Source organism: Heloderma suspectum, chromosome 7, assembly GCF_057233095.1.
Source record: "Heloderma suspectum isolate Gila_16-S chromosome 7, 16-S_ref, whole genome shotgun sequence".
Taxonomy (NCBI): Eukaryota; Metazoa; Chordata; class Lepidosauria; order Squamata; family Helodermatidae; genus Heloderma; species Heloderma suspectum.
The window spans coordinates 123223541-123245706 of record NC_139464.1 but is presented as its reverse complement, the minus strand read 5'-3'; the positions used below and the strand labels follow the sequence as shown (position 1 = coordinate 123245706).

The 22166-nt window shown below is 47.9% G+C and overlaps 2 protein-coding genes across 7 annotated transcripts; one reads left to right on the top strand and one right to left on the bottom strand.

The window, feature by feature from the left end:
• Positions 1-1970: 1970 nt before the first annotated feature.
• On the bottom strand, positions 1971-13663 carry CREBL2 (cAMP responsive element binding protein like 2). 6 transcript variants are annotated; one of them, XR_014784517.1, is made up of 6 exons: positions 13562-13663; positions 12160-12357; positions 10016-10163; positions 4956-5514; positions 4654-4843; positions 1971-4121 (listed from the first exon to the last, which is right to left on the bottom strand). XR_014784517.1 is itself a non-coding variant. In XM_084811366.1 (5 exons), the coding sequence occupies exons 1-4, from the start codon at positions 13574-13576 to the stop codon at positions 5381-5383; spliced, it is 495 nt and encodes a 164-aa protein (XP_084667492.1). In that variant the 5' UTR covers positions 13577-13663; the 3' UTR covers positions 1971-4121; positions 5336-5380. The 6 variants fall into 6 exon arrangements, 5 of the variants coding, with proteins under 5 accessions (XP_084667492.1, XP_084667493.1, XP_084667491.1 ...); XM_084811366.1 differs by lacking the exon at positions 4654-4843 and having other exon boundaries at positions 5336-5514; XM_084811367.1 differs by lacking the exon at positions 4654-4843 and having other exon boundaries at positions 5356-5514.
• Positions 13575-17399, top strand: LOC146340290 (uncharacterized). The gene is made up of 3 exons (XM_084811919.1): positions 13575-13586; positions 13699-14142; positions 15544-17399. Exons 1-3 carry the CDS (start codon positions 13575-13577, stop codon positions 15616-15618), a joined length of 531 nt encoding a protein of 176 aa, XP_084668045.1. The 3' UTR covers positions 15619-17399.
• Positions 17400-22166: the final 4767 nt, after the last annotated feature.

Genomic DNA, 22166 nt, shown 5'->3' with positions numbered 1-22166 from the left:
TAGATAGCGTCAGACTTTGACTGGGGAGATCTGAGATCAAGTCCTCCCTCAACCATTAAATTAATTGGACAACCTTAGCCTAATTATACTCTTTCTTAGTCTGGCCTACCTCACAGGGTTGTTGTGAAGACAGAACAAAAGGGATACATCACCCTGGCAATGCAAAAGAGAAAAAATGTGCCAAACAACTATTACAGGGACCAGTGAGGCCTAAAACACAGGGGTGGAGGGAGGCTTGAGTTTCAAATGCAGATTTCAACTAACCAGCCACTTCTTGGACCAAAGCGTTCTTAGTCATGTGTAATGTGTATTAATTTCTTCTGAAAAGAGTTAAGACACTCTACATGCCCCATAAAGAAGAACATTGTTTTTGGAAGGAACTTCCACACTAACTCTGCCAAATTTGGAAAGCGGTTGCTTAATGTTGTGAATTGATTCCAGAGGCAACAAATAAAAACCAGAACAATTCATAGCAGACAATTGCCTTTTAAAGCCATTCTGCAAATTTTATCTAATTATAACAAAGTCATGAAAAATTAAACTAAAACCCTTTGTGAATATACCATCCCACTATGTGTCAATTCCAAAACCTCCTTCTACTATTACTTTACTAAGAGTTCCTTCTACTAACATGGTTTCCAGACAGGCAGTATAAGGGACTCTTAAAGAGACATCTTATCTATTAATGGAACAGAATATTGCCTATTTACTATTCTTTCCAGTGAGGAAAGGAAAAATATGTCAGTTTGGCTGGGATTGAAACCTCCCATAAGCCGTAAGGCTGGAAGGGTACTGAGCTGGCTGGGTACTGAGAAAAATCCAAGGAGGTACAGATGTTATGGGGCAGGGAACCCAGACATATTATTGGCAGTAAAGAAGCAGACAAGGAAATTAAGCTTGGAGGGTAGGGAATTCTGAGCCAAGGAGATATATGCAAGATCTAGATGTCAACCAGTACAGCAAAAATAGGACGGTGAGAAGTCCTATGCCCCAGGGCATAGTCTGAAGGCCCATGAGGCAGCCCCCTTGCTGAAGCTAAAAGCAGGTCTGGGTCTGGTCAGTGCTTGGAAGGGAGACCACCTGGGAACCACACGTAGCCACCTTGAGTTCCACGAGGGAAGAAAGGTGGGATATAAATGTAATAAATAAATAAATATGCTGTTGACGTCAGTTTGGCAGGCATCACTAACAAACAAAACTCTTAAATTTTGATGACATAACAGGCTGTGTTACGCTGTCATCAACTACCTGGGCTAATATGTTAGGAGTGTGCCAATGGCTCCCTCCACTACAATTACTGAAGACGTCATTCTGACCAGGGGGAGTCCCACCTATGCATCAAAACTCCCATGGCAAGAACTGCAGAATGGGAAAGATGGTCTACAGTTCCATAATCTATCCACTCATATGCCTCTGAGCAAGCTAGCACACCTGTTTTCTGCTCTTAAGCTGTTGTGCTGATCTAGGTTGGAAATGCTATGCCCGGGGTCCAAAGTGGCACAGGAGGAGTTCTGCTCACATACAAGGCCTTTCCGGCCCTCCCCCAAAGCCAGGGACCCTCAAGAGCAGCAGGTCATGAGGGACTGCATCCAGAAGGTAGACTTACACTTTTTCTCCAGTTCCTCCCCCACCCCTGCCCAGAGTCTGGAAGTTCAGGCTCCAGAGTGGCTGTGAGGAACAGTTTGGAAGCTTTCTCTTCCATTTGAGATGAAATACAGCTTGTCGTTTCATCCGACCCTGACAAACTGCAGCTATTCTTAACTATGGCTTGTTTCACCAAACTGTGGCTATAAGTAAAGCATATACATGTTTAAAAGGATTTGTACTTTGAATGCCATGTTCGTTTTGTCCCAAAAAGGGACAACATGAGCAGGGCACAATGTGCAGTATACTGTCCTTCTCTCTACCCATCCCACAATGATGGGCCTTTTACTAACCCCTTTAATTAAAAAAAAAGGCCAGAAAATGCCTGAAGTCACATCCACTTTAATACAAAACAACAAAAAAGGACAGACTTGGGTGTCACAATAATTTAAGTATTATTTGTCAACAGCAAATACATGTGAGTGATAAACACATCCGGTTGCAAGAGACCAAGACTTTCACTTTCTGATGCACAATGTTATAGACAGATTAGTCTACAGGACTTCATGAATCAGAAGTCTTGGATGGAGTCAGCCAGTTGTATGCATCCATCCACCATTCTCCACAAATAGCCTGCCCCTCGTTCACCCTTTAATTTGCATTCAAAACTGCTAATGTGCTCGATTCAGCAAGAGAAAAGACAGACCACTTCTATTCCTCTTTCTCCAGCTGTCACCCAGCCAACCAGGTAGGTGGGAAATGGCATCTCCCTTACAAAGCTGTTCCTTGATTGCGCTGAGCGAGCAAGAAAGACTGCGCTGGCGTTTGACTCCAATGACAGCATTGGTAAGCAGGCTGTACATAGGCACACAATTATACAAGTTTAAGAAATCTACAGCAAAAGAGCGCCTATTCATAAAAGCCACCCCAGCAATTCACTTTTGACGTTATTTCGCTACTGTTTAAATGGGCCATCTAATTGCATAAGATAAACCCTCGAATCAAGTAGAGAAAGACATAATTCACTCAAGAGGACGAATTAATTGATGGCTGGCTAACCTGCAGCATGGGAGCCTAGCGCAGCGAGAGCGACAGGCAGTTGTGACATGCCTGAACATGAGCAGGATGTTCACTGGCCTGACTATGGCATAAAACAGAGAGCTGATTCCCTGTCTAAGTGCTGGGGAACACTAGCGTGGCCGACCTTTTCAAGGCACACTGAAGCCACCACGCTGGATGCATCCCCCACTCTGTGCTTCTCAAAGCAGGCTGGCCCTGGGCGGCCTTGTTCTCCATGCTCTTTGCCAATATGTGGACAGTGACATCTCCTCAAAGTCAGGATGCACCAGGATTTCCGATGTAGCTTGCACCACACCAGATGGCTGTGGGAGAATTCCAGAAAGCATCATCCCTGCAACCTGCCTGACTGAGCAAAGGGGAGGCTGGGAGGCAATGTTAACTGGGCTGTCTCGCAATTGCAAGGAGAACTCCTGCCCATTCTTCTGCAAGCTGACTGGGGAAAAAACAGGTATCATTTGAGTACAGAGTGAAGTGTACCTCCTACTTTGATCCAGAAAAAAACTTCAGTGAACACCATTCCCTGGTTAGCAAGCATTTGGGAAATCACTGACAGAGGGATGGTCTACACATTTAGCACATTGAGGTGGTAGGATGGACTGTAACACTTCAGACAGTAGATGGGGAATTTTATTTTTCAATGTTTCCCTTCGTAAACACGCACACACACACACCTAGCACATGGAGGAAAAAAGGTCTCTACCCCATCCAAGCCGTACTGGTTTTCTGCTTGCAACAAGTTTCATGTAGCGGACCATCCACAACTGTTTCTTTTTGAGTTCTCAAAGCATTTCACATACACAATCTCAGATATAGTCACAACAACCCAGTGCAATAGGCCAGTATTATCATCCCAAATTACAGGTGGAGCAGACTTGCCTAAGGCCACCAAGCAAGCTCATGGCACAGGTGACATCTGAACCAAGGCCTGGTTCACAGGGCATGTTCTTAGCCACAATGCTATGCTAGCTCAGAAACAACAGAAGTATAAAAGGGAAGGCAGCAGCCAGTACATATTCACAGCCTAGGATGGGGCAGAGCGATTAGCATCACAACATGTATCCCAAATATATGCACAACAGACTACTTCAGTATCAAATGAACAAAATCTCATACTCAGAACAATCTCAGAACGAAATAACCACTACCATGAATAATGAACAGGGAATCAAAAACACAAACCATAAGTTCTAAAAGCAAGTTACAGCAAACATTTCTACATGCAAGTTTCTATATTTAAAAAAACTGGGTTAAAAAGTTATAGATTTAATTCTGCCAGTTTGCCATCAAGTTATTTTGGTAATTCTTCTCAGTCAAGTTCTTTGCAGAATAATAACTGGCTGACATTATCATCAATGGGAAGATTAACATAAAGATGACAAATCACTGCTTTTTCCTTTTTTAACTTCAGCTTGTTTTTTTGAAATACCAACTTCAGTCTCTGTTGATTGATCTTCACCCTGGAAAAGAAATTCAAACACAGCTGTAAGCTATTGTTACAGTTATGATTTCAGCTGTCAGCCAGAAAGTGTAATATACACCTGTTATGGACAACACTGAAATACCACACCGTGTCTGGTAAAACCCCTGTTACTTTTCACCTGGGGGTCGGGGAGAGAAGAGAGGCTAAAGAGCCCTTTGCCTGCCTCTCTCTTTGTGTAGGGGCAACACAGTCTTGTTAGCAATTCAGCCTTTGTTCAATTCAAAATGCAGCCCGTCAAAGTGTAGTTGCTGACCAGGGGTCTACATATTATGTACGATGCCCTCCCCGCTTAAAAAAAGCATCCTGGTCAAAGTGATTATGAATGAATATTACAATAAGCTTTGAATAGAAATCTTGCTGGACAAATTTATTTTAGATCCAATCCTGTGGATTACTGCCCCAGCAAATAAATGGAAAAGACAAGAAATCACTACAAGATCTTAAGACAATGGCTTTATATCACAACATGCAAGACTGGTTCATACAATTAAGCCACATTGCTTGATTACTTGGCACTCGATGACTTCCAACTGAACATGTGAAGGGACTCCACTGAAAATAAGTGTTGGGCTGCTTTGTAACTTATCCAGCCTGGCCTCTTCAAGTTGTGGCACACACACTCCGCCACCACACAAATATCTTTGTTTTTTATTTAGGGAATGTGTACCCTATTCTTCCAGCAACAGCCTTCCATACTGGCTAACAAAAATAGAAGCACAATAAGATATTTTATCCGCCATAAAAACAGGATAAAACATAAGCAGCCAGATAAAAAATATTAAAACTGGTCCAAAAAAACCAGAGCACATACTTGTCACTTGGCTCCAAGACATTAGCGTTAGCACCAGGCGAGTCTTCTTGGGGAGGCTATTCTAGAATCAGGATACCACAGTGAGAAGCCCATAACGGGTCACTGCCCGCCTCACCTTGTATGGTGGTGGGGAACCAGACCAGAGCCCCCGAGGCAGATCTTAGTAGCTAGGTAGGTTCATGTTGGCAAAGGCAGGCCTTGATGTACTGTATCCTCAAGCCATTTTTAAAACATTTATTTTTAAAAAACAATTTTTATAACATTTTCTATGTGCTGTACAAATATTAAAACATAAGACAGTCCTTGCTTGCAGGCACACAATCTAACAGACAAGAAAAAAAAAGGAAAAAGGAATAGGGAGGGAAGAAGAAAGCAAATACTGGAACAGCTGATCCTTCACCGATCAATGGATGGGGCCAGATTTGTCACCTCCTTGCCAGGATGTCCTTTCCTGGGAGGCTAGGGAGCAGCTTCCCACTGGCCCTTGGTCTCATGGTCAGCGGCAAAGGCCACAGCATGCCTCCCTCCAGCTCTGTAGTCTCACGCCAACATTTAGGGCCTGAAAGGTTAAAATCAGCACCTTGAATGTGCCCAGGAAATGATATGATGGCTTATGTCTTGAGTGCAAGGACTACTATACACACAGGCATCATTTATGAAATATTTGTGTCTGCCACTTTTAAATTTTTTTTATTTATTTACAACATTTGTATACCACTCCACATCTAAAAACAGATTCCGGAGTTGTGAACATAAGAGGTAACATAGGAAAAGATAAAAAGAAAGAAAAACCCCACACTAAAATTATTCTTTTTAAAAACAGAACGCCAATAAAAAAGATTTTTTTGTGGGAAAAGAACGGCTCGAGTTGGCCCACACACACGCAGTTGCGCTGCAAGGCCCTCGTGTCACACGCGGCCTTGCCTGCGCTGTGTAGGGCATGTGTGGCCCAGCCCCTCCGCTATGTGAAGTGGATTAGCAGGCAGGGTGCTGTTCAAGGTGATGGGAAGCCATCTATCAAGGAAAGTTCTGTCAGTCCTGTTTGATCTATGGTGGCTTATTTGCCCATGCCAGTCAACACGACAAGCGTGCACGTGCAGACAGGGCCACAGCATGGCATCATTTTCACCAGAAGATGCACAATGTCATGCCAACAGAGTTGTGTGGGTTGGCACCAATACGTCAAGAACAGCTGCCACCACCAGAGGCGAAACTGGAGCAATGCATCCTGGAATGAGCTTCTGTTCACACATTTCAATTGCAGCGAGGAAAAGGAGTGGGCAGAGTGTTCGACTGGGAAGACCTGGGTTCAAGTCATCACTCAGCCATGAAGCTCACCGGGTGACCTCGGGCCAGTTACTGACACTCATGGGTGTCCACTCACAGGGTGCGACTGCCCGCCCCCCCGGATTCCAGTCATGATGTCGTTCTGAGAGCAGCAAGAGAGGATGCTCCCGCTGCACCGGCCCCACCTGTCTCTGCTTTCCATTTCCAGCCACATGGGCGAGGCTTGGGATATGACAGGAGGCCAGTAAATCAAAAAGGGGAGGGGGACGCCCTCGAGTTTAACTGGTGCTGTGAGAGCGCTTCCTCATGAGGTCGCAGCAGGAGCGGCACGGCCAGGCTGCTCCACAACGAAGTAGTTCCATTCCGAGAGCAGCAACAGCACCTCGTGCTGCCCACGCCTGCCCTGCCCATTTCTACTCTCCCGTTCCCACAACACTGGCCCAGCCAGCGGAGGTCAGTAAATTATGCCCAGGGGGTGGGGTGGGAGCCCATCGAGCTCCATTGAGAGGGCCTGCAATGGAAATGGTCCTGGAAGGGGCAGTGAGGCCGGCGTTCGGGCAGGCCCAGCCAGGCAGCATCGCGGCCTGTTAGGCCTTTGGTTTGGTAAGTGTCCCTCACTTACTGTGACTGCGGAAATCACCGACCTCCCATCCTGTTCCACTTGGCCCGGGCCTCTGGCTGAGTTCACTTTAATTTAAAGTGAACCAATGAGTTGTTTTCCAGATTTTTGGGGGGGGGGGGGAGAGATACCAGAACGTATGTGAGAAGGGGGGGTGTTGCTTGAAGACAATCCTGCCAGCCCCTGAATCACAAGAGAAGATAAAGTGATATACACTGTTTTTTTGTGGTTTCCCAGCCCCCGTAAGGATGTTTAGGATTGGGCTGTTAATGTTGGTATTTGAAAGCACCATGAAACCCTATGCTAATTCACATCAATGTTCATACACCCTCTATCTAGGTGTGTTAACCTTTCTGGGTGCGTTAAGTCTTCTTGCAGTCTTCCCTGTTAGGAAGTAATTGTAGCCTCATAAAAAACAATTTAGAAATCCAGGAGTATCCTGTAGCTGGGTTTGGACAGTAGAGTCTCTACCAAAAAACAAAAGGTAGCAGCAAAGACAGGAGTTCATGACCTTTCTAACTCAGGTCTTGTTAATATTTTTTCTGAGTTTATAAACATTTTTAAAAGTTACCTTGACAATGTGAGCTGATAAAGTTCATCCTTACTATACCCATATTGCAGGAGGCAGGGCAGTGGCTGAGAAAGTGGAGATCACACAAGTCCTGCAAAGTAGCCCGGTGTTGTTACTCCTATTTTGCAGAGTGGGGTGTGTGTGTTATAGTGGAGTCCAGTGTTGTCGGTGTTTTAGGGAAATGCAGATGGGGCTGTCAAATTGATTGTCGCAGCAGTGCAATTTACCAAGGGGTAGAATGGGTTGTTGTAATATATAAATAAATACACACACACACACGTACATATCCATATATCCATCCATCTTTAAGAGAACCTGCCCTTTTTAGCTCTTTCGGAGGCCCAAGCGCAACCTCTCCCCATTGGCCTTGAGCTCCACAGCGTTTTATTATGTACTGCAGAAATAAAGAAACCTCTTGTGAAGGTGCCTGAACCTATTGTGTGTTGCCTGTAGAACAGAGCCTAGCAGTGGGCTAAAACTGAGCAGGTCACCCCCTCCTCAATATTCACCATGCCCTTCAGCCCAGAAATGCCCTTTTGCCCAAAGGGCCATTACAGGAGAGAAGGGAGTCATAGAAAGAACTGAAGGTTTCAACTGTGGGTGGAGACATTGTCTGGGCACCAGGTCTACCCACTGCGAAACAACAGAGGAGTAGACCCAGTATACAAATTTCTCGGAGGCTAGATCTACCTATCTCGGTAGACCTGGCGCCCTAGCCTTATCATCGCTCAGTCACCAGATCTACCAGAAATGGTAGACCTGTTGTCTGAGGCTATCAGGCTTATAAAAAAAATGTGCAACCATATACAAAACGTACAGTTCAAGGAAAAAATGCAATTCCAAAAGAACATTGCTGTAGTTCAACATTCAAGCCATGCAAAAGTTGTATTGTTAGCTGATGTAAAAAGTGGCTGAAAACAATGTGAAAAGTGAGTAGTCCAGGTTCCTCTACCCTGATAACTGATCAAGCCTACGCGATTCCCCTCTTGCTGCTAAAGATGCTCCCCAAAGACTCCACTACTACTCTCTAGAGCTGCCTTCCCTAACCTGGTGCCCTCCAGGTGTTTTGGACTTCAACTCCCATTAGCCCCAGCCAGCATGGCCGAGGGTCTGGTCCAAAACATCTGGAGGGCACCAGGTTGGGGGAGTGTTCTAGAGAGTGTTCACCAATGTTTGCAAGATGAAGGAACTCATTCTAGGATGAGTCATGGGAAGTTGTCAATGTTATAATAAGGGCAATGATGCTATAAAATATATGATGTGATATTCTTAAGACAGCTGTATTGTGTTATGCAGTGGGGGGCGGTCTCTTGTTCCTAGGTGTTTTTTTCTTCATCCCTCACTCCAAATAAGCTTCTGTTGGAGTTCATGATGCTTCTTGAATATAACGCTCTCTTGCATTAGTGCTGTTCAATTCCAAGGGCCTTCTGCTACTCTGTGCAGGCTTCAGGGAGAGCAATCCTATGGCCCCTAGGCAGCATCGGGGGGGGGGGGGGGGCGAGATAGGATATTTGGGATTCCTGGACCCAAGGTCAGAGTCAGTGCTCTGACCTTGGACCCAGGAGTTCAAGCTCCTCCCCCTGCCTCCTCACAGCTGTCATGGAGAGAACCAGCACAGCTGCCTCTATAAAGTCGCAAAAGCGACCTTGGAGGGAAGGGAAAGGGCACATGGCAGTGGATGGGGAGGGGAGGAGACAGGGGAGGCCGCCTTATGCCATATCCAGAGGGCCTCTTTCTGTTGCCCTCCCTGACGTTGTGGCGAGGTGGGTGAAAACACCCGTCTAGCTAAAATGCAGAGCAGGGGAGCGCAGAGGGGGAAGGCTGCCTCCACCACACCTCCCGCTCTGCAGAGGATTCCCATCAGCCTCTAAGCTGGAGGCTGATGGGAATCACAATAGGATTGTGCCCTAAATGTCATAGACTGTGATGCTCAGCAACAAAGAGCACACACAAGGCAAGTGTACAGGTGTATTGTACTGGTGCATGCAATGCGAATTACTTGCAACCACAAACTGCTGTGCAGCTTTGCCCCCCGCCCAGGAAAAATTCCAGCAGACACCCATGCTGACGCTCAGTCTAACCTACCTCAGGGGGTTGTTGTGAGGATAAAAAAAACATGGAGAACACATGGAGAAGCAGATATGATCCCTAGGGCTCCTTGGAGGAAAAGGTGGGATACAAGTGTAACAAACAAACAAACATAAATAAAAGGGCAAGCCAGAGAGGCTGTCAATCTACCAGGTGAAGCAGTATCCCAAGATGCTCAACCCCACTGAGTAAGCCTGACCCAAAAGCCTTTATAGGGCCAGCCTATTGACAGAAAGAGGCTTTCTTGCTGGTGTGGCTGGTCTCCTTGCAGCTGCCTCCTTTGACCACAACTGGGAGATAGCCAAGATGCTCACTGGAAGATCCTAGGCTAGTCAGCCCAACCTACCTAACAGGGCTGCTGTGTGGATAAAAAAGGCTAACTACCGTGTGCGTGCCTCGTTATTCTGTTGATTTGGTAACTTTGGTACCATCCTTACATACCTGCCCACCCCCAAAGCCAAACCAAAGCTAAGAATTTCATACATTGGTACTCACAGGAGCTGTGGCTGTTTGTATCTGCCTTCACAGCCTTGGCAGTCTTGGCCGAGTTCTGCTGCGGTTTGCTTTGTTCTTCGCCGCTTAGGAGGGCTTTAATTTCAGAAGGAATTTTTCCTTGGTCCATTGCCATGCACCACTGCTTGTACTGAAATACACAGAGAGCGCATATAAAATAACACAGAAGCAGAGCGCTGTAATGTTTGCCACAACTGAAGAATTCTGTTGTGCATGTGTGATGACAGGGCTGGAAATGTTGACATGGTTGTGTGCAGGGCTGTGTGGAAATCGAGGAAGCCTTTATGTCTGCAGAGATATTGTTTGAAAGAGTGTGGGCATTGCCTGGCAAAACCTCAGAAGCCAGAAGGCTAAAATATCCTGAAATATTTAGGAATGCATTATTAAACTCATACTGTAGAAGAAATTTCATTTTCTGCTCTCTTCCTTGTACAGGATATTCCTCCAGTCACGTAAGCCTCTCCAGGCTGACGGTTATGAGCATCTCCCTGTTCTCGGACATCTAAGCAGCAGTAACTGTTGGAAGGACTGAGGGAACAGCAATGCTGGCCACAGAAAAACATCATGCACGCACCCACACATCCTGTCAATGTATCACTCAGCACCAGGGCAAGGTAACACAATATATTAGTGTGCAAAAGAGGGAGGGCTTCTCATTCAAACAAATGCTATCGATGTCCTGCCTCTTGAGCCTAGCCCTAAAGGGTGTTTCTGTGCCTTTAAAAACCGTACGGCTGCGAAAGATTTGTTCGGTGTGGCTTCTCATGATTCTATAGCACCACTGGCTATGCTGGCTAAGGCTGAGGGGAATGGCAGGGCCAAAGCATCTGGAGGGCCCCACGTTGCCCATTCCTGCTCTATAGCATTCTGAGGGGATATGCTACAGCTCCTGACTATCTTTTTGCCAGTTAAAAAGTAGAGAAATGACCACAGGATCGCTGGTTTGTGTTTTGTTTTTTAAATGTTTTTTTCTTGTCAGTTTTCAACAATACAATACATAACCGGTTAGCAATCACTCTTTTCCAGAGAGTCATTCCCCAACCGTACAGAGATGGCTGCATCTTTACAAATTCCATGACTAAGACCAATCATTCAGGCCTTCCACCTTTGTTTGGAGAAGGCGCCTTGGTTCGAGGGGCTGCTCCGCTCTTCCTCCTCCTGCAGCTGCCATTGCCGTTTTGCTTTGAGAAATACAGCCGTAAAGCCCTGAGTTTTACATAAATAAAGCTGTAAACGGCTGCAAGGGCTTTACGGCTGCAAGTGGCGTCCACTACGCCATTTGCAGCTGTCTTTCTCAAAGCAAAACGGCAATGGCAGCCGCCATTGCCATATTGCCGGAGGATCCGGAGCAGGCGTGCCGGTCCGTGGAACCCAGAGGACACGCAGGTGCTCAAGAGGATCCGGGGGGCGGAGGAACGGATCGCCACCCCACCCACCCCCGGAACAGAAGGTAGGGGTTTCGTACATCCCTAGCATATGGTGTACACGTGCATACCTTTACCACTGAAAAAATAGATGGTAGGTGGAGGGTAAAAGTTACATATGCAGAGCCCATACATGTGGAACATACACACAGGTGTTAATTTATACACTACTGAAAAAGCAAACGGAGGTGGAGGGAATAGGGCAGACATAATGCTGCTGTCCCATCCCCTAGAACATACCCATATTAAGCTCCCAGACAGTGGGTGGACACAGACAACCATTTACCAAGTGGTAATTTAGCACAGTGTGCATGTACCACTTGGCACGCCGACTGTCTTCAGTCCAAACAAACGTTCACCACACGTCCTGCCGTGCATCTGTACTTGGAGTGTAATAAAATCTTTCTTCACTACTTGGCAGAATAAAACTATCCTGCAATGAAAGCGCTCACCCTGGGAGCTAGTCAAGCAACCTTTATGGATTCACCATGTTATCCTGCCAAGCGGAGAGAACTTTACCACACATCAGGTCCAGCTGTGTGGCCAAATGGTTGCCTCCTGTACCCACCCTTATTCACACAGGTGCAGCTAAAGAACAGCACAAGGGGAAGGTTTTCCATTCTTTCAGTTAAAGCTTCTAATCAAAACACACAGGTCCCAAGTCAAAGCAAGGTTAGGGTGAAAAAGAGAAAAGCAGATTACCATTTCCAGCTCTTCTCTAAGAGCACAGATTGCTCTCTCTCTGCTCGAGACCAGCTCCTCCAGGTACTGGTAGCGTAGCTTCTTCCTTGCCCTGCATTCCCTCGCACTCTGTCGGCTCCTCTCAAGTTTGGCTTTCAAATCTATTTTAGCTGGTTTACGACCTCGTTTACCTGGTTTTTTCACTTTGCCTCCAGCTACCTAGAAAAATGGCAGTAAAGTTCACTTCAGTAAAGGGAGTGGAAACCAGATCTTCCTGGAAAACTGTTACGAAATGAAACAAGACTGAAAAATAAGAAGCAGAATTGAGTTTGAGAGCGAGACGGTGCAAATCTGTCTGGTGATTACAAAGATTTGCCTCGAGCGTATACCATTTTTGTTAGTTTAGCTGATCCTAGATGGCCCTGGAAGGAAGGATTTTTAAGAGCCCTCCTGCTACTATTTAACACTTGAAGTACAAAATCACCTTACATTATAACTGGCATACTTATTACCCAAAACAATATTACGTTTCATTCCAACTGAATTCAAACCTCTATCGGTAACATGCCACCTGCTCCACCTCAGTCCTGATTCAGAGCGCTCCGGGTAAAGATAAACCAGCACATTTTTTGTTGTGTGTTATACTGCGACAGGCCGCATACACCGACTGCACCGCATAACCAGTTCACCTCACAAAATGTACTCGTTCCAGCCATAAACCACAACGAGTGCATGTAAACTGCGAGGGTAATTACGATCTCAAGAGCAACGAGGGAACAGCGTGTAATTGTACTTCAGCCAAAACCATGAACTCGCATTCCACGACGGCGGTCTCGCTTTTGCGGAGCAACCGTCGTGCGATCTGAACGCGTGTTAGGCCATACTCACGTGATTCAACGCAGCGCTTCCTTCCTAAACCCTTCGCTCCAACAGCCCTTTCGCGCAACGTCTCCCGCAATAGCTCGCCCCTGACGTGCTAAATATCTCGCCATTTTCACGGCGCCGCGGCGACGTTGTGAGGTCGGCTCCACGGGGCGGAGGCGGCGCGCGCGCTGGGCGGGCAGGACCCAGCGCCGGCGCGCCGCTTGCGGCGAGGCGGCCTCGCCCCCCCCCCGCCCCCGGTTCTGTCAGGCGAGGCGGGCCGGGCCGGGCCGGGCCGGAAGGGGCCTACGAGGCCGCCGAGCCCGCGCGGAGCACGGCGCGCGAAGGCCTGCCGTCGGGGGCGCCGCCCGCGCGTGTTCGGGCGGAGGGGAGGCCCGCGACCCCCAGCGTTCCCCTCCGGGGAACGCTGGGGGTCGCGGGCCTCCCCTCCGCCCGAACACGCGCGGGCGGCGCCCCCGACGGCAGGGCGGGCCGGGCCGGGCCGGGCCGAGGCAGGCGCCCGGCAGCGGCTGCCCAGGCTCGCCAGGCCGCCCCCACCTACCTTGCTGTCGTCCATGGGCGCGCAGGCCGCGCGGAGGCCGCCCGGCTAGGGCGGGCCCGGGGACGCCGCCGCCGCCATCTCGCGGCCCTTCCTCCTGCGGGCGCCCCGCCCGGCCGCGCGCCTCTCGGGCCACGTAGTTCCGCGCCGCCCTCCGCCCAGCGCCAGCGCCGGCGCGTCTCGGCGCCGGGACTACAGCTCCCGTGACGGCGCGGGAGGGACCAGCGAGAGGGCGGCCGGAGCGGCGCGGGCCCGGCCCGGCGCCTGCCCCGAGCGTAAGCCGCTCCTGGTCGCGTCGCCGCCGCCGCCTCCGCGGGGGGGAAGTCGGGACACCGCGCGACGGTCCCCGACCCCGGGGGGAAGAGAAGCTGGGTCAGAACGCTGTGCGGGCGGCGGGGGAGCTGCGGGCGGCGGGGTCAGTCGCCCGCTCCCCTCCCCTCCCTCGTTCCCTGCTGGGGGAAGACGGCCGCCGCCCCGACGCAGCGCTTGCCCGGCGGCGACGTGAGGCTGCGGGGAAGGCCGAAGAGCCGACGCCTTCGCGCCGTGGCGCTGCAGAAGACTCTTCCGAGTCCCTGCACCGCAAGGTCAGTCCGCCCTGACGGAAATCCGCCCTGAGGGCCCCTTGGAAGGGCAGATGCTGAAGCTGAAGCTCAAATGTTTTGGCCTCTTAACGCGAAGAGAAAACTCCCTGGGAAAGACCCTGATGCTGGGAAAGACTGAGGGCAAAAGGAGCGCCTCCAGCAGCACCAGACAGGCCGCTCGACAAGATCAGCCTCGGATGGCCTTCCCTCTGCCCCATCAGCCAGGACAGCTAGACCGGTGGGGACGAGGGAGAGGGCCTTTTCAGTGGTGGCCCCCACTCTGTGGAACTCCCTCCCTGGGGAACTCCGCCATGCCCCCTCTTCAATGCGCTTCCGTCGTGCATTAAAAACGTGGTTGTTCAGGCGGGCGTTTGGGGTGGGTTAGGGTATTTTAGGAAATGTTTTTATTGTAGAATTTTATTGCCTTAAACTGTTTTTATTGTATGTTGTGCATCGCCCAGAGTGGCTGGGTGACCAGCCAGATGGGCGATTAATAAATTTAATAATAAATAAAAATAAAAGGGGACGGCAGAGGATGAGATGGCTGGATAGCATCACCGATGCAATGAATATGGACTTGAGCAGGCTCCGGGAGAGAGCGCAGGACAGGAAGGCCTGGCGTGCTGTGGTCCGCGGGGTCACGAAGAGCCGGACACGACTGAACAACAACAAAGCAGTGGAGCTTAGGAAAAAAACACCATCCATTTGCACCAGTGGAATGCTTTCCCCCCTAACCTTAAATGCCATAGGGAGTGGATGGGGGGCCAGAGCATGCAGGGAGAGAATGCTTGATCATTCCCTTTGCAATTGCGATTTACCTGGAAATCCCTCCCCCCATTGATACTTAACAGGGGGGGGGGAGGGGGCATTGGCAGAAATGGAAGCATTTTTTTTCTACGTTGAATCGCCATGGGGGCATGTGGGGGTGGTTACAGTATGTGGAGAGGGGAGAATAAACCCTTCCCTTCCCAGTTGTAATCCCCCTTGAAAATCACCCTTTGCATGACAAGCTGAGGGGGGTGGGGAACCCTTCCATTGGCTCCTATTTCAGGGCTCTTGAAATAGGGTGGGAAATAGATCGGGGTCAAGCCCCATGGGCTTAGACAGAGTTGTTGTTGTTCAGTCATGTCCGACTCTTCATCTCCTAATAAAGTCCAGTGGCTGTTCTTCATTCGGATGTTGTGGGTTTGTTGTTGTTCCGACTCTTCGTGACCCCATGGGCCATAGCACGCCAGGCCTTCCTGTCCTGCGCTCTCTCCCGGAGCGTGCTCAAGTCCATATTCATTGCATTATATATCAAAATGGTTGCATTATATAAAGAATCAGAGCAACTATCCTCTCCTGCCTAGATTTGTTAGTACTCATCAGAAAAAACGTCCTGACCTGCTCTTGTATCTTTAACAGCAGTGTTCTGGGCAGAAATCATCAGGCGAAGCTTTTCTAAGCATGGAGGTCATGATCATCATCATCACCTACTAAAATCTGCACGTCAAGCTGCTATTAAAGGCACCAGAGTAGGTCAGTTCATTTTTTTCTTGTCAGTTGGCAAGAAAACTGCTCAACCCTCAAGGGACTTTCTTCCAAGTAAACATATACAGGATTAATCTGTAAGCCATATGCCATTTTATATGGAAATGATGAGTTAAATGGAACTTACTCCCAAGTAAGCATGTGTAGCTTTAGGCTGAAATGTGAATCCATGCTTAATTTGGAGTAAGTTCTCAGCCTTATTTCTGAGCCAACACTAACAGGAATTGAGCTGTTTGCATCTCTTGCAGAAAAGTTCTGGCTAAGCATTGAACCACTGACATAGGTTTAGCAATATTTTGCTTGGGAATTATTTCAATCAATATAAGTTGACTCTACACAGTAGTTGTAACTGAAGCTGTGATGGATTCTCTGCTCACAGGAACGATTCCTACAAGATTAATGCTATTATGCATTAATCCCAAATGACAAGAATTTCATAATCTATTCGTATTATCAAGTCTCAGGAATCTCCTGCCTACACAAATGGAGGGCTTTTCACTGAATACGTGGGAACTAAGGAGATGAGGTGGGTTATAGTGAAATCATACTCCATTAAGTACTGTCAGAAATTACATTACCTGTGCCAGCATGGCATTAAAGACATCACTGCAAGTTGCGGGAGAGGAGCTTGCATTGCCCTGAAGAGCACATTTAAGATGTGAAATGGTGCAGGCAGTGTTTGCTACAAACTGAGAATCCAGAATGTAGTCTTGGAAATAGTTCATGAAAGTTACTAACACAAATACCAAACTGCCTACTTACTTCAAGGTGATTCTTATTCACTATAGGCAAGCTAGCTGAGTGAATGTTTAGAAACCTATACTTGACCCAGGCTTCAAAGCCAGAGGGCTATACATCTTCACTTCATCCTGTGCAAGAATTTCAGTTTCATTTCTCCAGGCAACAAACGCCAGTTGTCTTCCACCCACGAGGGCACTCTATCCATCTATCCATCTACCATACTTCCCAACCACACCATCACATTCATCAGGCTTTTCAACATGAAAGACTTCAGAGCTAACTTCAAGTTGGTTTTCTGACCACTGGGAAAGCAGTGGGGAGGATACATCTGCGATAGCTCTAGGGCTTTTCTCAGTTGACCCTTCAGCTAGCCATTGGTTTGTGCTGGGGGTAGTCATGGGGTAGTGACAGAGGTATGTATAGCATGATGGCTGCAGTCTGCATGGCATAAGCTCCTAAATACAAATGCAGAGGGCAGGATCAAGAGCTCACCAAGGGGATATTTGTTTGGGTGGCATGTCTGTGATGAACATAATGTGGGCTCCAGCTCTTAGTTGTGCCATGTTATGCTTCCACCATCAAATGGGGTTATTAGTTGTTAGGGTTTCCCTCAAGTTTCAGAGTTCCAACCATCTTTTTTTGGCTCTCTGGGGAAGGCATAAAATCTCAGGGTGACTAGATAGAACCAAAGGGACAGACTATTTTCTGCTTGGTTAAAAGCATTTGTTATTCGTTCCACTCCATGTTCCTCAGGCTTCATCTTGAACCGCTGACTAGGCACAGCCGGTCTCTGCCTTCTGATCCACCAGGTGCTATCCCATCAGCCTCCACCCCCTCCATCCCATGGGTCTCAGGGAACCTGGCAACATTACCATCAAACTAGAATCCTGATAGGTATTCCACTTTGCAAAAAGAAATGTAGAATATTACATTCAAATTTTCTGCAACTAGTACTTCGTAGCCAAAGAAACGGCTGGTTATTTCAAATACATATGTGAACATTAGCCTTTTTTACCTCTGCAGTTGCTGCCTCTTCTTTCCTGGTCACCAGTGGCAACCATACATTTAATTCCGGCATCCAGTAGGGCAAACCACCATAGCAATACAATTTTTGAAAGTGAGGCAAAGCCTGGATGCCTCTTTCAGAGTGGTGCATGGATGTCTCTTGTTCTAGGCGGAAGGGAGGAGGTGCTATAACACACTGCCAACTGCTCCTCCCTTGTAAAAAAAAACACAAAACTCTAACCAAGCCTCAGGTTCAGAAGGATGCCCTTACGTTGCATCTGTCTGCAGAGCGGGAAGCAGAAGAGCTGAGCCTCTCTTGCTGCTAGAAGGAATTATTGGCCACCAACACCGAGCAACGTTTATGGTTAGGCTTGTATGAGAAATTAATTGGCTGGCTTTGCCTTCTGTGAAATTGAAATAAATCTTAGTAATTATTTCTAAATTTGCATATCTAGATATTAATTAGCATATGAACATTTTATGCAAATTTGCGTCCCATGGACCTGGGTCCTGCATCTTTTAATTGCCTAGCAACACCCCTGGCCCCTACCCTTCTGTTTGATCAGAGCAGCTCATCTAATGACTGCTGGAGACTTTCTCCTTATCCTCCCTCTATTTGACATAACGGCTGGGTCCGGATGACACATTAACCCATGATGGTTTATTTAACCCATGGTGAGTTAGCATGTCGTCTGTGAGCTGTTTTCCAACCCATGATGGCTTATTTACGCAAAATAAGCCACCCTGGTAACCCACGGTCTATTTATTTAACCTGTGATGGGTTAGCGTATTGTCTGTCTCACAGCATGGCTTCAGTGGCTCACCTACATAGTCACCTGGCAAGAGCGGGCAAGAGGGTTGCCGCTGCTCTGCTCCTCTTGGGCGATCTCTGCTTCTGAGATCTGTCCATCAAGAGATTGCGCTGCCATTTCCCTCGCCACCCGACTACACACACCCTCCTTCGGAGAAGCACTCTGCAAACTGCCAACGTGTCTTCCACCCACGCACCTCCCCAAGACTTTCCCATGCAGTACAATCTCCACATTTCCCACAGAGAGGCATAGCCATGCAGGGTTTTCACCGTGCATCGGGTTTGTCCCCATGAGGGGAACCTCTGCATGAAATTTCCTCCTCTGCCCACCCACTGAAGTTGGTAGAAGACACTCCGGGCCACTGAGGACACCTGAGCCTCAAGCAACAAAGGTGGCTCAAGGAGGACCCCCCAAGCTACGAACCTGCTCCTTCAGGGGGAGCGCAACCGCATCCAGAACAGGTTGAGCACCCTCCATCCGGTCAGAAGAACCACCCACCAACAGCATCTCAGTCTTGTCTGGATTGAGTTTCAGTTTATTAGCCCTCATCCAGTCCATTGTCGCAGCCAGGCACCGATTTAGCACATCCACAGCCTCACCTGAAGAAGACGAAAAGGAGAAATAGAGCTGCGTGTCATCAGCATCCATGGGGCTGAACAATATTCCTCAAGTACCACCTTCTGGAGCCAACCACCCAAGTAGGAGCGAAACCAGTGTAATGCAGTGCAGTGCCTCCCACTCCCAACTCAGACAATCGTCCCAGAAGGATACCATGGTCGACAGTATCGAAAGCCGCCAAGAGATCAAGGAGAATCAACAAAGTCACCCTCCCCCTGTCTCTCCCCCAACATAGGTCATCATAAAGGGCGACCAAGGCTGTTTCCATGCCAAAACCCAGCCTGAACCCTGACTGAAATGGATCTAGATAATCGGTCTCATCCAAGAGTGTCTGGAGCTGGTTGGCAACCACCCGCTCAAGAACCTTGCCCAGGAAAGGAATATTTGCCACTGGCCTAAAATTATTAAGATTTGCTGGGTCCAGGGAAGGTTTCTTCAGGAGTGGTCTCACCACCACGACTTTATGGTAGCCCGGGACCACTCCCTCTTGCAAGGAGGCATTAATCACCTCCCTGGCCCAGCCAGCTGTTCCTTCCCTGCCAGTTTTTATAAGCCAAGAGGGGCAAGGATCCAGTACGGAAGTGGTTGTACGAACCAGCCCAAGCACCTTGACAACATCCCCTAGCTGCACCAACTGAAACTCATCCAGGAGAACAGGACAAGGCTGTGCTCTGGATTCACCTGCTATAACACTGGAGTCTAAGTCCTGGCGGATGCAATAGATTTTCTGGAAGTACCTAGCAACTGTATTACAGCAGGCCTCAGAGGGGTCTATGGTGTCCTTAGCACCGGGATGTATTAGCCCCTGGACGACTCTGAAAAGCTCCGCTGGGTGGCAGATAGAGGATTCAATAGAAGCTGCAAGATGATTGTTTTTGCTGCCCTCACTGTCCCTGAATATGCTTTAGCATAGGCACATACCACTGTTCGATTGCACCCACAAGGAGTTCTTCTCCATCTGTACTCCCTTCCTGCACCTCCTCCCCCTTCGCTCCCCCCCACTCCTTATTCCCACCCTGCCCCCACTCCCATCTGGCTCTCTGCTCGCAAGCAACGAAGGAACAACACAGAATAAAAATAAACTATTATCATTCAAAGTGGCGTATTGAACTTCTTTAGCTTCTTTGGCTTGCTTAAAACTGGGGCCACCAAGGGTTTTAGTGGTGCATCTTGTGCCTCCCCATGAGGGGAACCTGTGTATGAAATCTCCTCCCATTCCTGCAAACGTTCAAGAGTTTAGAGCCCCCCTTTTGGGGTGAAGCCGTATTTAGCGACCCCAGTTTTAAACAAGCTAAATAAGATCAATATGGGAAACTGGGGTCGCTAAATACTGCTTCACACCAAAAGGAGGAGGATCAGGAAGGAAGGTCATGAGAACCGGGGCGATGTGGGGTGGGTGGGGCAGTGGGGGTACAGGGAGGTGGCTAAAGATCAAGGTCAAGTAGAGATTGGCGGGGAGCCAGCAGAGACAGCAGAAGATGCCCCTCCGTGCGAAGCCAGCCAATCGGAGGGAGGCAGGTGACCTAGCAGCAATGCAAGGGACAGTGGGATATGGTTTCCACTGCAAAGGAAGCTGGGATACCTGCCCGGCCAGGAAGGAGAACTACAGAGGGAGGAGGGGTGGGGGGTGAAATAAGCTATGCACAGTAGCTTATTTGCCCAATTGTGTGACAGGTACAGTGGGCTATTTTTCCAAATAAACTACTGTGGGTAGCTTATAAGTCACCATGGCTTAAAGTGATGTGCGCACCCACCCAAGGTCAGCTCAGCCACTTACTGCCAGAAAATTCACTACCCTACCACAAAATGTTTTGGTGCGTTAAAATACACACTGGAAGGAAAACTGAGTTTTTGCAAAGATGTTAAGAACGGAGGAGTACATCAGAAAACAATAATCATTGCCTACAAGGAAGGGTGATGCATAATTTGATGAAGTAAGAAAAGGGACAAAAGACAACCTTACTGCAGCGCCAGCAAACAAAACTGAGCATTGCAATGTATTTCATTCAGGGGTGTCGTGGCCAGGCTGACATGTGTATCTGGCACTCAAACAACAGGGAATTATTGCTGCTGAGATGGTAATTGCAGAGGTACCGAGAAAAAAGTGGGTGGGTCATGTGAAATTCATGAAATACTTGAGGTGAACTCAGACGGCAGAAGCATTAGTCACTTCTTCAGTGTTGTGTGCTTTGTGTGACTTGCTTTGTACAAGTGCATTGTTCATTCTCAAGAAAGACCCGAATATGTGCCCCATCTCGTAGCTGGATTTTTATTTTATTATTTGTTCTACAGATATTTTCATGACATGTTTTCAGTCCTTTGGCCTACGCAGAGAAATATGTCTATATATGCATACCTATTACAGCCAGAGAACACACTGTGGTCCATGAATGGCCCTTTCAGACTCAGTGCATGGGATGTGTTCATGGCTATATTTTAAAACAGAAAGAAGGGCAACATAAAAAAATATGGCACTAGCAATTCCCAGCACATTTCAGCAGTGTGCCTTGGGTGGGCCTCCTTTTGAGAACCAGAATTTTGAGAGCATAGTTAATAGGTATAGAACAGCCTTAAACTACACTTTCACCCCAGAGGAATGCTGGAAATTGTAGTTCTCTGGAAGGAGCAACTAGCAAACTACAATTCCCAGCATTCTTTGGAGGGAAGCCATGACAGTAAAACTTGTATAAATCTGATTAGATAGATAGATAGACCCTGAAGGAGAACACTTCTTTAAAAGAACAACATAATTAGTTCTCTTGAACATATTGCCAAAACATGCTATGCATTTTTATTCAGTTCCGTAAATTTGCCATGTGGCATTGTGAAGTTTGTGGCAGAATTCCTTGGTCCAAGTCAGTATTTCGGAACGTCCTGGGTCAGTCTCAGGCCAGACTATCACAAGGCTTATATTAGACTAGAAGGACAAACGAGGATCTACAAAAAATAGGAGTTTGCTCAAGGCTGGATGCAAAAGAACTGAACATGGAAGTCTATATTCTGCATCCAGATTTTTATTCTTAGAAGTCCTACCCAATACAAATGTTGTAACATGAGTTGTGCACTTATTGTTGCTAGCAAAATATGTCCGTATAGTGAGGAGCGAAATTTTACAAGAGGAAATCATATCTTTTTCTGATCGTTAGGCTGACTCAGTCAAAGTTAGCCATCTTTAAGTCACGTTTATTTCAGTGGAAAAGCATTAAGCACGTACTATATTCTCCCCACTGAAATCAGTGGGACTTGCAAATGGTTAAATTTGGCTGGTTTGGGCTCATTATTCATCAGCTCTCTACATTTCTGACTGTTAGCCCTAATTTG

What these genes read in the sequence shown, in the direction of transcription:
- LOC146340290 (XM_084811919.1), top strand. An exon ending in CCGAGTCCCTGCACCGCAAG is followed by an intron (nt 14,143 to 15,543) that starts GTCAGTCCGCCC and finishes TATCTTTAACAG; the next exon opens with CAGTGTTCTGGGCAGAAATC.
- CREBL2 (XM_084811365.1), bottom strand. An exon ending in TTAGAGAAGAGCTGGAAATG is followed by an intron (nt 10,164 to 12,159) that starts GTAATCTGCTTT and finishes TGTGTATTTCAG; the next exon opens with TACAAGCAGTGGTGCATGGC. An exon ending in AAGGACATCCTGGCAAGGAG is followed by an intron (nt 4,122 to 5,384) that starts GTGACAAATCTG and finishes TTTCTTTTCCAG; the next exon opens with GGTGAAGATCAATCAACAGA.